Source organism: Pseudopipra pipra, chromosome 19 (genome assembly GCF_036250125.1).
Source record: "Pseudopipra pipra isolate bDixPip1 chromosome 19, bDixPip1.hap1, whole genome shotgun sequence".
NCBI classification, from domain to species: domain Eukaryota; kingdom Metazoa; phylum Chordata; class Aves; order Passeriformes; family Pipridae; genus Pseudopipra; species Pseudopipra pipra.
Window position 1 is genome coordinate 6,168,209 of NC_087567.1, and position 16,614 is coordinate 6,184,822.

The 16,614-nt window shown below is 45.3% G+C and overlaps 1 protein-coding gene across 2 annotated transcripts; it reads left to right on the top strand.

The window, feature by feature from the left end:
• The first annotated feature begins 6,150 nt into the window (after positions 1–6,150).
• On the top strand, positions 6,151–16,474 carry JPT1 (Jupiter microtubule associated homolog 1). 2 transcript variants are annotated; one of them, XM_064675903.1, is made up of 5 exons: positions 6,151–6,324; positions 8,939–9,081; positions 9,659–9,760; positions 11,371–11,391; positions 15,512–16,474. In XM_064675903.1, the coding sequence occupies exons 1-5, from the start codon at positions 6,269–6,271 to the stop codon at positions 15,658–15,660; spliced, it is 471 nt and encodes a 156-aa protein (XP_064531973.1). In that variant the 5' UTR covers positions 6,151–6,268; the 3' UTR covers positions 15,661–16,474. The 2 variants fall into 2 exon arrangements, with proteins under 2 accessions (XP_064531973.1, XP_064531972.1); XM_064675902.1 differs by having other exon boundaries at positions 6,152–6,324; positions 9,659–9,756; positions 11,364–11,391.
• The last annotated feature ends 140 nt before the right edge of the window (positions 16,475–16,614 follow it).

The following is a 16,614-nucleotide window of genomic DNA, read 5'->3' on the forward strand; positions in this document are numbered from 1 at the left end:
GGTGGTAGTTTTTGTAATAGTTAATTCAAGAAGTGATTATTGTATGTGAGGCCTGTGCCTGCTCGGTCTGGAAGTCCTTTGGGGCAGAATGGTGGCTCTGTGCATGTAGCTGATGAATTGTGATCCATTTGACTTGTGTCAGGATTTAATACATTTGATGCTACATCAGTTACATCTAAAGGAAAAATAGGGTCTGTTTTTGCAGTGGCTTTTGACTCTGTAGCTGAAGAATTTAACCTGCTGTGTGCCTTTGTTTTAATTCTAGGAAATGCTACTGCTAAGCAGAGTATTTCTTATTTTGGTGTGTATCTTGTAGACTTCTGTGGTGTGTTACAAGGTTGGAATTCCCTCTTGTGAACAAATGTTTTCATATCCAAACTCACAAAGGCCTGGAAAAAAAATACTTTCATCTAAAATGAGGGTGGTGGGGGAATATATTTCAGCACCTTTCCTGAGTTACACATGGAATACATTGCTCTTTGGCTTTAGAGTCTCTGGCTTTTAAGCTGGCTAAACTTCTGATATCAGTGTATAAAATTCTTTCAACTTGATGTCCTGCCAAGACTTTTCCCAGGAGAAAGCTGTCTTTATCTTGTTTGGCCAAAAAAGGTGTTTGGACTTGCTTTAGTTTCTGAAGAAAGGGTGAGGTCTCCTTAAATACAATTTTTTTTTCAGCTCAGCTTAAGACTGTGAAGCTCAAAGCTCCCTGTTGTGTCTTGCCTGGTGTGTTTTTTTTATTTCCTGAGGCAACAGAAGTCAAGTGACAGGTACTGAAGAGCTTTTAAAAACAATGTCTTCATTTCCTGAATTAGTGGAGTGTTACTTCATCTGTCATGAACTTGTGTACGGGATTCACCTACATTTGTCTGTGTCTTACTGCTCTTACCTGGGTTTGTTCCTCATATTTCTGAAATGATTCCTCTAACAGTACTGAATGGTGTTATGTAAGGTGGTGGCTGCAGTCAAAAACTGATGAAATGGTCTTGTCTGAAATGTTTGTTTGATTAGATTAAACAAGCAAGAAACTGTCTCAAAGAACTTCAGTGACTTAGTTCCTCAAGAGCCTCAAACATTGAATTTCCTTTAGTCTGGCAAACTGAAGTGGGCTGAATTCTGATTCTGGTCCTCATACATAACACATTTGTGTAACAGTGAGCAGAAATACTGAACTTTTTTTTAAAAAAAACCATTTTTTTAGAACTCTCCTCCGTGGTCTTGCAAATACTCTCCTTGTGGCTTGTCTGTTACTGTTCCTCTGGTGTCAGAAATTTTACCTGTGGATTCCTGATTGCTGGAACCTCAGTGGTTTTGCTGTGACTGTCTCCTCTAAGGAAGCTACTGCCAGGGATGATGATTTGGAAGTGATATGAAGTACAGGGATATGAAAAATTTGGATCAAATGGTTCAGAGTTCACTTTGCTGTTTGGCCTGGCTTGGTTTGTGGCAGTTCTCATGTTTGCACTGGTAGCCACATGGACTGCTAGCAGTCCTTGGGTTGGAGGATAAAGAGAAACTGGGCAAAGAGGTCCTGTCAGGCTGGTTGGGAGGTAAGTTTTTCATGTTTATTAAACAGCTGGGATCTTTCAAGAGCCTGGGCAAATTATATTATTACCCACAATTTTCAAATAATGTGTTCTGAAGTGATTGCTGTGCAATTTAGTTAATATTCCTCCCATGGCTTTAAAGTGAAAAAGAATGGAGTAAGTCATAATTGGAAGCAGTGCCCTGGTGAGTCCTGTGGGTGGTAAGGCCCTGCCTTCAGGGTGTGCTGAGGCTCCAGTCCCTCACACAGCTTCAGTTGTGGAATGGACAGGACCTTTTTAAAAAGGTTTGTTTCAGGTGCCTTTAGTGAGACGTTTTTATTCATGTGCAGGGCAGATAATGACAGATGTTAACACCTGGAAATCAGTGTGAAAATCTGCACCCTGGGGATCACAGCCATCCAGAGGGGGCTCTTGTGAAGGGTCAGTGTGGAGTGCCCTGAAGTGCTGGTTCAGAAGGGGTTCTGGGAGTCGAAGGCTGCTCTGAAATGGAATCTGCTGAAGTGCCAACAGTGTAAGGAAATACTCCAAGTGGTAACATGAGAGGGATTGCTGTCCTGGCATATGGAGGTGTTCTCAACAAAAGAAAAATCCCTGAAGTAACACTAAGGTAATTGCTGCTCCAAGATAACTGCAATATCAGAGCAGGTACAGCATCTCTGCAAGGGTTAGGGTCAAAGTGAGATTATTTTCCAGCAGGAATATTCCTCTCCAGTACCTTCACTTCATTACTTCCAAGTCAGTGTAACATAAGTGCTGTTGTTTGTCTGTTGGATACTGGTTCTATTGTGTCTGTTATTGCAACATTAATGAAAAGGAATAATGTGACTGCCTCCAAGAGAGGAGACTTCCTAGGCTTCAGCCAGTTGGAAATAACTGGATTTCTAAGGAATAGCAATTTGTTTTCAAAGCTGAAAATGAAAAATGAGATGCTTCCTTGATCATCATCTATTAAATTAAAAGTGAACAATAAATTGAAATATATTTCTTAGAGTTTTAGACAGTGGCCTCTCCTGAGTACAGTGTGTGAGCTGCTGTGATGGACTGTTGTGGAGTACTAAAAGACAATCTGAAAGCAAATAACTTGGATCACTCTTAATTATATTATCATGCTAATTAATACATTTCATTCTCTGGATTATTGAGGTTTGTTCATTCTGGCTGTAACCAGTTGCCAAACTAAATGTATTCTGATAGGGAATAATTTAATCCTGTAATTTGTCTTGCTTTTTTGTGCTTAGTGTCAGAATGAATTGGTGGCACAGCACTTCTCCTGGGTGTTTAGGATGTAGGAGTGTGAGGATAAATGAAAGATGGAATTTTGATCCCTGTTTTTAAGTTTTTGGTTGACTCTCAAGGTGCTTAATTACAGGGGTTCCCTGGTTCCTTCCCTAACTCCATGGGATAGTGGTTTTATTCTAACATGGAGGTGCTGGGAGCCCCAGCTGGTATTTATGGAGTGGTTGGAGTCCCTTTGAGGGAAGAGTTTTAACCCTTGTCCCTGAAGAATTTCAGTTTGCATGGGAGGGGTGAGGTGTGGCTGGTGGTGCTGGGAAAGGAGTGGCTGAGCAGAGATCCCAGAGTGTCAGCAGAGATCCCAGAAGGGAAGGGCAGCAGGTGCTGGAGAAGGACAAGGGATGAGTTGGTGAGGAGCTGCAGTGGGAATGACAACTGTGGGAAGACCTGTAGGTTTAAACAATCTCAATATAAGAATGACTTTGGAGTGCTGAGGAAAGACTAAGGTTGTTAAAATGTACAAATTATATGTACAAATAGTAAATAGTGTTTCTTATTTAGAAAGGAATATTCTTCAGGGAGACTTGGATTCAAAGGACACCCTTTGTGGTGAATTTTGTGCTGGTTTTGGTGATTTAGGTCTCCCCCCTTCAGCATCAAAGTAAATCTGATGCCCTGCAAGGGCTCTTGAAGGATCAGTTGATTAAGAAAACTTTCCTTGAGTTTAAGCAAACTCAAGCAAGACAAAAATTGGAATGAAAGCTCTTTGGGCCACTGACTTACCCTTTCAGAGATGCCTCTTTTTCCAATAAGGAGCAGCACTTTGGAGGACACTGGTAGTGCTGGATTCCCAGACAAGAACTTTTCCTGAAGATGTAGAGAGGCACCAGAGCAACTTCCAGAACCCTTGCAAACGACAGCATCAGCTCAATAGGACAAACCATTGGATCTGTAGGATACCATCTTCTATGGAGCAAATCCAGCTGTGGCAAGGGGTGTTTTTTAGCTGACACTTTACCTTCAGCTGTGAAAGAAATGAGGAAAGAAGAGAAAACTCAGTCAAAACATCTATTTTTTTTTTTGTACCCTGTGCTTGGAATAAAGCAGGAATGCTCTTTGTGACTGCTGTAAGTAGCAGAGCCTGGCATGAAGAAACTCTGGGTCACGAGAGGATGACCAAGCTGAGGCTTTTCTCAAACCAGTGGTATCTCTCCTTGCCTAACCCTTGCACTTCCTGGAGTCTTGTTCAGACTTCCAGATGCTTCTTGCATTCCTTGCTGGTGGAATTTCAACAACAGGTGGAATTGTTTGGTGTCTGAGCCTTTCAAACAGCTGATGAGAATTGTTCTGGTCAAATGTCACCATCCTGAGATGGATCCTAAGCCCAGTTTCTGTAGCCATCTTCATAAACCCCTTCATGTTATGTATAAATAATCAGCAAAGCAGCTGATTTAAAGGCCACCCTGCAGCCTGGACTGTGAGAGATCAGTGCAGCCCCTTGGAAAACACTGAAGGTTTAGAATTTTAAAGCTGTGTGTTAAAACCGGCTTTGTCAGAGGGAACGGGTTTTTCTTCAGCTTGACTTTAGAAAAAAAAAAAAGGCTCCTTGTGTCTCAGGGGTACAAATTTAAGAGTCAAATTCTGTGGGTTTGAATAAAAAGCATTTAGATGACAAAATATTTCTGCAAGTTCCCGAGAGAGCAGATGCTCTACCTGTGTGCAGGTAGGTGTCATTTGACTTCTTAATGCCCAAGCCTAAGGGATAATAGAATTCAAACAACTGTGTCATCTTACTTAAAATTTCCCTTTAATCTACCTCTAGAAAGATGTGACGCAACAGAGAATTCCCTGGGGATCTAAATAGTGGCTGGAGCTTTTTTGGAAAAAAAAAAAATAATTTTTTTTCTATGTTTTCTAGACTAGAAGAAATAAAACACTGTGGTCCTGTGTGTAGTTTTAGCAGTTCCACTCTTCCCTGTGGTAATATTAAGGCTGGTGATAATTCAGACACTGGACATTTCATGTTGTACACAGAGTGAAGTGGCACAATCTTTGTGTTTTCCAGACTAAAAAGAAATACTTTCCAGAGAAAATGGGGATATTAAGGCTGGTCGTTAGTGCAGACTGGGAGAGATGGATGGAACTTTCCTCTTCTATCCAAGTGCTCATTGAAATAATATTTGCAGTGGCAGGTTCTGATGTGTAGATTTTGCAGCAAAAGTGATGAGCAAGGAAGCATCTGTGTGTGTGGAAGTCGCAGGGAGCTCAGGAAGCTCCCAGTCACCAAACCAGAGGTGGGTTTGACGGATGGGTCAGCAGCCAATATGTGATAATTTAAACTGTGCTGTGAGAGATTTGTGCTGGTGTTTGCAGCAGATACAGGACACAAAATGTGCAGCCTCGTGCCAGGTGAGCAGTGTTGCTGGGCTTTGTATTCCTGCTGCCATACCATGTGCTGGAACTCAATTTTCATGCAGTAATCCACTGCTGCAAAATAATGCACTGATACTGCAAATTATTTTATTGCACCACGTTTTTTGAGGTGTGTTCCCTGCCCAGCCCTGTGTCCTGCAGGCCCTTGCTGTGTCTCTGCCCTCGTTGACGTTGGCGGCCTTGTGCCAACACCTCCTGAAGCACAATGGCCTTGGTTCGGCCTTTAAAAAAAAAAAAAAAAGATTTTTTTTTTTTTTAATAGGTCTTAGGACCACAGCGTTTTATTTTTTCTGATCTGTGTGTAGTTTTAGCAGTTCAGCTCTTCCCTGTGTTAATATTAAGGCTGGTCATGATTCTCAAGTAGCTCATCCCTGTACGTTGGAGCCGCTCCACGACACCTCCTGAGGCACCTGCAGGGCTGGCACGGCCATGAGTGCGAGGGACCGGGCCTTGCGTGGCCGAGTGGGTGCCAGGGAGGGGCGTTGGTGGCCCGAGGGTGTGTCCTGGGCGGTGTCTGTGGGGACCGCGGGGCATGAGGGGGTCGGGAGGGCGCTGAGGGGGCGGCAGGACTCCCTCAGTGAACCCCCCCCGCTCCCCGGAGCCCTCAGCGGGGGCAGCGCCGCGGGCACTTTTGTCTCGCCTCAGGCGCGGCTGAGCCAATCACAGCGCGCGCCAGAGGTGAATGACAGCCCTCCCGCCAATCCCCGGCACAGGGCGCCGCCGCTCGCCTGCGGCCAATCAGCGCGGAGTAGACGTATTGCTGAACCAATGGGCTCCCGCCGGTGAGGCGAGGCGTCCCGGGATAGACGGCGGGGCGGGGCAGAGGGAAGAGTGGCAGGGCACGGCCCAATAGAAGATGGCGACTGCGTTTGAACAGTCCAATGAGAAGGCTGGGTGTGGGCGGGGATTGAGGCGAGTATAAAACCCGCGGTGGGGCGGGCGGCGGCCGCAGTTGTCACCGGCAGCGGCAGGGCCGGGCGGGAGGAGCAGCACCGTCCGCGGGACCGCCACTGCACAGAGCCCCCTTCCCTCGCTCCGGCTCCCCCCGTTCCTCCGCCATGACCACCACGGCCACGTTCTCGGGCATGGACCCCAATGGCAGGAACAGCTCCAGGTCCGCGGGGGCGCTCGGGGGGTCGCTGGCACCCACATGGCGGCGGGGTCGGGGGTCCTGGGGGCGGGGGGTGTTGTCCGGCGCGGCCCCAGGGCGGTGCTGGGGCGCGGTGCTGCGGCGGGCACGCCGGGGCTGGCGGCGTGCGGGTCCTCCGGAGGGGCGTTCGGCCGGAGGCGGGGGGCGGCCGCGCCCACCCGGGGGGCTGCGGGGGGCGCCGTGCCCGGTGCGGGGGGCGGTGCGGGGGACGCCGAGACCCGCCCGGTGCGCGAGTGCGGCCCCGCCGCTGCCGCCGAACAAAGAAGGGAGGCGACTCCCCGCCTTCTCCGCGCAGCCACGGCGCGGGGGCGGGGGGCACCGCGCCCCTCCGGGCCTTCCCCGCCGCCTTCCCCCGCCACCATCCCCGAGGCCGCACCGACCCCTCGGGCCGCCGCGGGCTGGGTGGGGCCGGGCGGGCTCCATTGTCTGCGCCGCCCCGCCCGGGGGGACCCGCCGGGCTCGGGAGGTGACGGTACCCGGGGGTCGCCCCTTCCCCGCTCCCGAGGCTGGGAGGGGCGTGGGGGGGTGGAAGCGGAGCCTGTCTGGAAACAAAGAAAAACTTGGCAGGTTGGCGTGGAGGAGATGCGCGGCGTTTGTCGGGCACCCGCGTTCCCCGGAGGCGCAGCTGGAGAGGATCGTGCCGCTTTTACGGGCTGTCGTGTGTGGTTTTTTTTTTTTTTCTTGTCAGATTTTGGCCTGACAAAGCGGAGGCTTCCTGTTTCCTTTTAGCTTTTCAGGGTGCGTTTTAAAGCGAAAAATACCCTTTGCAAAGCGTGTTACAAACCCTTTGCAAAGCGTGTTTCCAGAGCGCTTCCCGGCTGGAGCTGTGGGTGGATTTTCAGTGGACATCGCTGGGTATCAGGTGGAATTTTTAAGAGCAGCTCGTTGCTTGAAGTGTTAAACGTGGCTTTCATAAAGCACGTTACAGCATCTCCAGGCTGTGAGAGGCTTCTAATGAAACCTGCCAGCCTTTAGCTGAGATTGGTAAAAAGGCATTATTCCTTTTTAACAGTTTGAGTGATGGCTTTTTTTTCCTTTCAGTTGCCTCTTCTGTTAATGTCATTAAAGACTGTCAGTGGAAACTGTCGTGTCCTTAAGAGAGTAGTAGTTTCACTGGTCTGGTGAAATAGAGGTGATCTGTGGTGTGGGAACAAGCCCTGCTTTGAACAGACTGTTCTTCAGATTAACTGCAGCAGATGTAACTAAGAAAATAAGCCTTCTAAATGGAGACATTTTCTCGGGATAAAAAAGATAAAGGAGTGATTCAAAACCATTACACCATATCTGTTCATTCAGGAAGGAGACAAAACAAATCATAAACAAACATACTGTCCAGTCTCCTGGGATCCTCCCATTAGCAGCTGAGCATTAGTAATTAGAACTTTGGAGAAGAATTTTTTAAGGAAAAGTGGTTTGCTGGTTAAGTAACATTAAATATCCATGCTGCACACCTTTGGGAATTTCCATTGCCATTGTTGTGTTTGAGCTTGGAGAAGCGTTTTTGTGTTGCATCTGGAGTTTAACAAGCACAAAATCTCCAAATATCTGAATGTTTAGCCGTGGTGATGACACTGTACAATCAGACACACTCTTCGTGTGGAATTCCCAGGCTTGGAGCATCAACAAGCTGTGTGCTGTTCCCTTTTGTGAGGTTCTAACTTTGATTTTTTAAATTATGTGTAAAGAACAGGAAGGGTGCACCCATCCCTATTTTGTCCTGGTGTTCATTTCAGAGCACTGGATGCCTAGAAAGCCCAAGAAACCCCAAATTCTGTTGGCGTACTCACATCTCTCTGGGGGTTGTGACAGTTCTCACACTGTCAGTTTTATTCTTCTGGCTTCTCCAGCAAATACAAGATCTCATGCTTAAGAAAATAAGATCAGGAGGAGTTTACATTTAAAGATTTATTTTGCTGCTGCTGTTAATTTTGGTTGATTTCTGCAGGTTGGAAAGCAGACCAACAATAAAGCTCATGAAGTACTGAGCAGGCTCCTTTTTTGTCTAACAGCAGATTGTTAGATTTAGGTTACATATCTGGAGCTTTGTACACGTGTCTCTCCTAATAATAGTCAACTTAAAGCTGTTTGATTGCACCTTTTGCCTCTAGACCAGAATCATGCTGCAGACTTGGGGGTTTTTCTGAGGAAACAAATCTAAAAAAAGGCTGCAGCCATCAGTGGTGCAACCAGTCCTTTGGCTCATAGTCCAAACTTCAGCCTTTGCCGTGCTGCCAGTTGGAGGATTGATGTTAACCTTCACAGAGTTCTCTTTAAAAAGCTGGAATTTGACAAGCCCACGTACTTATTTTCTATTTGGCTCAGATTGAAGGCTGGTGGCAGCAGCCCTTGGTGACACTGAATGAAGCCAAGGGCACGAGTAGAGTGTTGGGAGCATTTTATTTCTGTAAGTGTTGCTAAAGTGAAGAGTAGTGGAGACACAGTGCCAGGATGGAATTCTGGCAGGGGCTTACCTGGATAGTTCAAATGATGCACTGGAGCCATGGCAGCCTCTGATTTATGGGCTGGAGAGCAGCTTTCAGCAGGGGTACAGGTTGTAAAGCTGCCCCTCTCTCTGCAGAGTCCTGCGTCCTCCCGGAGGAGGGTCCAACTTCTCCCTGGGGTTTGATGAGCCCAAAGAACAACCCGTGCGGAGGAACAAAATGGCATCCAGCATCTTTGGGACTCCTGAAGAGAACCCCCCTTCCTGGGCTAAAGCATCGGGTAAGACCATCCTGCTTTGTTCCCACATCTGCTGAGCTGCATTGATTCATTTCGTGCCTCAGCCTGAAGCTGGTGGTGGCTGTGTGGAAAGCAGAGTTTGCTTCCTCCTTGGTACTTTTGGGCTCTAAATGATATCTGCTTGCAGGGGATTGTTTATTTCTCGTGAATTTATACCAGAAGGGGTTTTTTATGCAAGTCTTGGGCATGTTGCAAGCAGAAAATTGTATTTTGGATGCAATTTCTCCAAGTCACAGTACAGTGAACTTACTCAGAGGAAGTTTAGCCTTGTCTTTTTCTCACAGCTGGGGTTAAGCTTCCATTTCTGCAGAGTAGGGGTGGTCTTGGGACCCTAAATCCCGTCTATTTAAATGACACCCTCACTGCATGAGGTGCTGCTGTAAGACAGTAATTTGTGAGTTATTATCTGAAGGACCAGGATTTTTTAGAATGGTCAAACTTTAATTAAAAAAAAAAAAAAAAGCACCTCCCTCAGAGTACCCAAACCTGTAACTATTTATGATCTGCTTTCCTGGTAAGTTTATCTTGCAACCTGATTGGAATCAATCTCTGCTTGTAGGGGCTAAGCCAGGTGAAATCAGAGACAACTGTGAATCATCTGGACCACAAAGAACAAACTCAACTGAGGCAAACTGTGGAGACTTTGTAGATCCCAAGGTCAGTACTTGACTACAAAGAGCCTGATAATGGGCAGTTCACGCCCTGGGTGGTGTTGCCTTACAAGTGGGAGCATTGTAGGATTCGAAGCCTTGTTCTCAATCTGCTTTTTTTCCTGAAGGTTCCACCTGATACTCTTAAATGTTGATGGAGGGCTGGATTTTTCACAGGGACCACTTTCCAGAGCTCTTAACTCGTCTTATTGCTGAGACAGTAATGAAGTGCTGCGAAATCTAATTTCAGCTCTGTGTGTGTGATTGTGGGTTTAGACATTTTATAAACAATGGTTACCTACAGCAAACGCTGCGTGGGTCTGACAAAACTTGGTTTCACATCTTAACAAGTTCTTGCCTCGGTAGCATCAATGCTTGTTTTATTTGTTACTAGTGTTAATAATACCATCAGGTGTGTTATTTTCTATATAAACTGTTCACTTGGTAGCAATATGGAGCACGATTTGTAGTGTTAATAGTGATAATTAAGTGAAATTTGCTAGATGTATGATGACATTTGATAAATGTGTGATTACATTTAATGGGAAAAAGAGGATTCCTCTGAACAATGGTTCAATAAAAAACTAGTAATTCCTCTGACCTTAGAAACACAGGAATGCAGGGTAGCCTGCACTTGCATGAACAAATTTTAGTGGAAAAAAGAAATCTTGTTGTTTAAAACTTGAGCTTTAAGTTGTCTGAAAAGAGCTGGGTAAGTAAATAGTTGATCTCAAATGTTGTAGCAGACACCTTTTGTCTAATGTTTTATTTTAGTAATTCACATCAAGCATCACAACCCATTTTTGTTATTAATAGGAGCTTTAAGTCACAAAACTGTTCTTTGTTACAGAAAATGTCTTGTTTCAATTTAGCAAATATAAGTGAATTAAATTTATAGCTGCTACCACAGAAAAGAAACTGTTTAGTTTAATTGTATTTTCTGCCAAATTGTGTTAAACACTGTGGTTCTCAGCTTTGCAAACAGATTCTTCCCATGTGGAATAGTTTACTTTTATGCAGTAGTTCAGCTGCAAACAGCAGAAGCTGGAGCTGGTGAGCTGTAGCCCAGCCTGAGATTTAAGGTGGTAAATTTGTGTCAGTTGCTGTGCTTCTTTATCCCAGTTTCTGCAGTTTCACTGTGTAATTAGCAATGTTAAATCTATGAAAGCTGATAAAACCTCATGCCATTGAGGAGCCTCGGCTGCTGCTGGGAGACTCTGTATCTTTGTGTCGAGCTGCAGCCTGTGAACAGGCTCAGTATGTAAATAATGTTTAACTGTTTATGTAGTGAAGGAAACTTTATCAGTGACGGTTGCAAAGAAGCTGATCAGCATTTCACAAATGAAATTAAATATCCTGGGTAGAACAAATGCTCTTGGCCATATTAACAGATAAGTGTTTGGTGTTGCAGAGTTGCTCAGTAGAAAGGAGAGGACACTGAACTGTTGCTCGTGGCTCTCAGTGTAATTCGTTTGTCCCTCCTGCTCTGCAGTGAGGATGTTCTGGTTCCTGTCAGTGCTGCTGGATTTAGGATGCTGTGCACAGTAAAGTGTTTGTGCCCACCCATGTCCTTTGTGAGATGTGAGATATAACATGTTTCTCTCTCTTTTCCAGGGAGGAGATGTTGGTGGTGAAATTTCTGGTAAGTAACTCCTTCAGACTCCTGGTGAAAGCCTTTTGCAATAGAGGAGGATATAGGATGTATAAGTGGTCATGTATTGGGAATAGAGGCAGATTGGGGTTATTCTGGAATCCATCAGATCAATAAAGTGACTCGACTGCTTCAGTGGAGTGTGGGTATGGAGTGAAATGGTGGAGTGTCTGAGTCATCAGGTTAAAAAGGAGAACAGTCCTGCTCGTTTATTTTGCCACCAGCTGTTGGTGTAAAGATTTGTCTGAGTACTAGAAGGCAAGGTGGAGACCAACTTGCAAAGATTTCAAGTGATTGAAAGACTACACTGCTGTTAGAGTAGCTTGTAATTAAATAAGACAGTCAACTTAATTGATTTCAGTTTAAAATGTCCTTCTTTCCTATTGTCTTCTCATACAGCAAACTCTACACTCACAGAAATAATCAAACCCAGCTACTGCATCTGGAAGTGTCTGCATTAACCAGCTTTTAACTTCCTGTTGCCTTTTAAATGCTGATTTTTGCCAAGGAAGTTGATCTGCATACTGCAAATATCCTGTAAACAGAGACATTTCCCCTAGCAGCACGTGTGCCAGCCTTCAAGTGTTTTTTCTAGCTCTGAGGCTGGAAATCTCTCCTTTGTAAGGTTCACCCTAGGAATAGCTTCCTTCCTGATGACAGGAATGTGTGTGTTGACCGTGGCTTTCCAAGTGCTACTTTCAACACCCAAGAGTGGTGGGAGATCACTGAGGCCATTAACAGCTCCCTGTCCTGAAAAGACCTCCTGGTGTGGGGAGAGCTTTTCCAGAACGTTTCAACTACCTCTTAAATGGTATCTGTGCCCAAAATAAGTGTTGCCTCTTTAGCAGGCAGCTTCTAATCAAACTGTGTACAGGATTTAGGATTTCTTTCCCATGTCTGGCTGATCTTAATTAGCACTGCAGGCATCTGGAGTTTATGCCTCGAGTAGGAGGATGTGGTTTGCTAATAGAAGTAAACTGCTCTAAGGGCTCTGCTGCTTTTCATGGTGCTTGTTTAAACCAGCTCCCCACAGGGCAGAGGAGATCCCACAAACAGCAGTGAGGTGAGAAGGGCTGGGATGGGAGGAGACAGAAACAGAGCTGGCTGGGATCAGGACAGCTGAAACTTAGAGTGCAAAGTGATATTCCTGACTCTTAAATTTAAAAGTTCACATTTTTCACAGGCGTTGTATTTGTATTTAGGTTTGTTTCTGGTGAGTGACAGCAAGGGAAGTTCTTATCAAGGACCAAATAAATGTATGCTGGGAGGTGGTTAAAAAAAAGTGTTACTGGAAAGTAATTGGGGTTGTTTCCTGTTGTGACCATGAGTAAAAATTAAACTTTTGGAGATGGCCAAGATGAAATTAAAATGACAGGCAAAGGTTTGAATGTCAAACTTTCACTGATGGTACTTAGGAAGGAGTAGGAATTTAATGCTTCCTGGAAATGGTGTCTGTGGCAGATCCCTGAGCATCCTGATGGATTGTTAAATTAATTTCTTTGGATATTGTAGCTTGATGGATCCCAGTCTCATTGAGGTGTGCCACTCCTCCCCTTGATATTCCTGCTGGGCTGGTGAACATCCCACCTGGCACACCTGTGACTTTGTACTGGATTTGCAGAGCTGTCTGCAGGGTTTGAAAAGAGTTGAATGAATCCACCTTCAAGCAAAAGCTGTCTGCTTACAAGTTCACAGCACAACCAGAATCTTAATAGCTTCCCATCATGTAAAAATGTTTATTCTTTTGAATGTGGAAATCATTTTCTGCATGTAACTGATTATAAAACCCCAAGTAGGTGTCAGGTGGGGTGTGCATATTTATTAATCTTACCTGTCTAGGGGAAGAAAATGTTCCTTTTGCAGCGGTTTTCTTGCTTCCTGTTTGGGAGCTGAAGTTCCTTTCTGTGCAGAGTTTCAGGGGTTTGCAGTGCACTCAGCAGGGAGCTGTTCCAGGGATTAGACCCTTTTTGGAATGGGAAGATCTTCAACATTTGAGCTGATCCTATTGCATTTACTTTAGTCATTAGGTTGGCAAATATATCTATACCTTGATTGTGTGAGAAGTGCTGATGTGTGATCAGCTGGCTGAATGAGCTACACAGACTTCCCCAAAAGTCTCCTGTGGTCTTAATTCATGTTTCTTTTGTGATTCAGTGGCACTGTGAGCTGAATGAATGTGAGCAGCTAAGGAGAACTAGACAGTGCATGACACACACAGGGGAAGGTGGAGTCTGGCATTGGGAGCAGATGATCTCCATGGATGCTTGTGCTGAGTCAGCAGGCACTGGGACACGGCAGCTACAGGAGCTTCAAGCTTAAAATGTGGTATTAAGTGTTTAGTTCAGCTGTGCTGGTGTGTTAATGAGCACAGCAGAGAGTCTGTAGTGTAGATTATTCCTGATTGTGTGGGGACTATGCTAAGCTGCTGGAGTTCTTTGAGATTATTATAAGCGTGGATACAGGGAGTTCAGTGAACAGAAGTGGGATTTTGGTGTTTCTGATAAATCCTGCATCAAATATTATTTAAAAGAGATAAGCTCAGTTGCCACGGAATTGGAGGAAAGCTGCTCCTGGGGGTAGGAAAGTAGCTAAAAGATAGGAGGCAAAGGGTAGGGCTTAGTAATTGACTTTCAAATTGGAAAAACGAGCCATGGGAAGTGATGTGGAGGTAGTTTTATTCAGGGCCTTCATCCGTGACCTGGAAAAGGTAATGAACAGTGAAGTCTCCAATTTTGTTGGTGATATGAGCTCTTTCAAGTAGTCAAATTGTGCTGATGGTGAGAAAATCTCACTGTCAGAAGGACTCAAGTGAATGAGGTAGGCAGGTAAGGTGGCAGGATAATCCTTATGTAAGTAAGTGTAAAGTAATGAATCCAGGGGGTGAAAAAACCCAACACCTAAACCGTGGCAGCCTTGTGTTCAGCTCTGGGCTGTGATGCTCCCAGGATCTGCCTTGAGTCTTGGCACTGAGTGTTCTCTGAGATGTGTGGCAGTGCTAGCAAAATGCTGGATGTCATCAGGGAGAAAATGGAAAATTACATCATTTTGTCTGTAAACAATGGTACACCCACATCTTGAATCGGGTGTGCAGTCCTTGACACGTAAAGAGCAGAAGGTTGTGGAGGTGAACAAGGAAGGTAAAGGGGTGCAGTGGCTGCCCTGGAAGGTGAAACTGAAATAAATAGTTGTGTCTCTGCAGTTTGAGGAGGAGGCTGGGGGAGGGAATTTAATCAAGATTTACCAAACGTGAAGCTTAGGGTGAATGTGCAGCTGTTGTCTGAATCCTCCAAACCCAGAACTAGTGTTCATTAGATTAAACTAAGGGGTCTGTTGAAAACAGGTGAGGTGTATCTTGACAGAGCTGATGGTGAAGCTTTGCTCCCCTCACTCCCCCAGTACCCAGGGGGCTGCTTGGTGCTGATTTGGGCCTTTGGCTCAGAAGTGATTGTGTTAGTCCATAAAAATGTGAGATGCTAATGTACTTGCTGTACTCAGTGCCAGCGAAGCAGATACATTAGTTATTTGCTACAGTATCTAAAGTGCTTCCTGTGAAGAATTCCTTCTGTGTCCTGTCTTCACTTGTGGCTGTTCAGAAGGACTTAAAATAAACTATCATGTGCTTCCCAGGGAGTGTACAATCAGAGCCTCCCCATGCATGGCTGTTCCCTGCTCTGTTCTGTGTGAAGCCTCAGAAGTGTGTCAGATCCTCTTCCCTCCAGTTATGAAATTGGGAATGTAGTTTGAGCTCTTGCTGGTGCTTCTGTGACTCGGCTTCCAGCACCTGCTCAGACTTGAGTTACTGTTGCCAGAGTCACACGCTGACTAATTATATGTACAAGTCTTAAGCCTTGAGCTGCTTGTCATTAAGAAAAATGAATTGCTGGTGTCCCCTAATAGCAGCTGAGTGAATGTGGCTCTTGATGAACACCCAAAACCGAGCTGGAAGGCAGAGTCCATCTGAGAAACACTTCTGAGGGCTGAGTCTGCCCTGCCCTCGGGTTGCAGCAGCACCCGAGTGTGTCTGTGCACCGGGAGAGAACCGACAGGAGCCAGCGAAACATCTGGCTCTCCTCATCCACATCAAACACCTTAAAAGCTTCTTTTCTTCTAGAAAACATTGAGGCTGATGTAGAAGCTGCCCCAGGTCAGAGTGAAGAAAAATCCCTGCCTGCTGCACCTGTTCCTAGCCCAGTAGCACCAGCACCTGCACCGTCCAGGAGAAATCCACCCGGTGGCAAGTCCAGCCTAGTCCTCGGTTAAACCTTTCCCTTCCTGACTGTTTTGAACTCGTGTCTGTTTTCTTTCCCCCATGCTTGTGAACTGCACAACTTGAGCCTGACTGTACATCTCAAATTTCTTTCATTAAAAAGAAGCACTTTATGTACTCCATCTTTTTTTGAAGTCAAGGGTTTTTTCCACTTCTGTCCTGTGTTTCCCCCAGATCTACTGGAAGTGACATGAGTGTTTTCTAGTGATAGACTTGAGGGAAAGCTTTATGAAGTATTGTAATGTAATTCAAAGGAGAGTAGCTTGGTTCTAAGTGTGCTTAGAGGGTTTTTGTACTGAGGTTTTTTTTTTAGAACCCCTTAGCTTTACAAGGGTCTAGAATCCTGGTTACCCAGGCCAGCAAACAATCAGCAAGAGTGGTCCCTTCCCTCCACATGTGGGATTTAGGGATCTAAAAGGCTTCATTGACTGCATGTGGTAAATGCCTTGAGCCCTGCTGTGCCATATAAATCATTGAGTGGTTAATGTACACCATGCTGCCTTTAAAAACAAAATAAATCTTGATACTGGACTACTACGATGCAGGGTCTGTGCCAAATAGAGGGTTGATGACCAGAGCCACCTGGCCTAGTGCTGGGAAGGGGCTGATTCAGACTTTATTCAGTAAAGGTGGAGTGGATCATATAAATAAGAATTACAGGGCATTTTTTTTTACAACTGACTCAATGCTGTGCATGATCATGCTGGTGCTTGACCATGAGGTGAAAATCTCATCCTTTAAAAGTGTGTGTTGTAATTTCACGGAGCTGGATTGTTGCTTAAAAGTAAATAATATAGAAATTTTGAAGCCGTGTTTCCTGTGTGGGTTTTATTTCATGGTTTTGGTTTTGCCTTTATTCTCAGTCCTTGTCTCAGCCAACATGCCCTACTCCAGCACAGGTGGGATGCAGCAGAGGAGGAGACTTATTGCACTTGGTTAACATCACC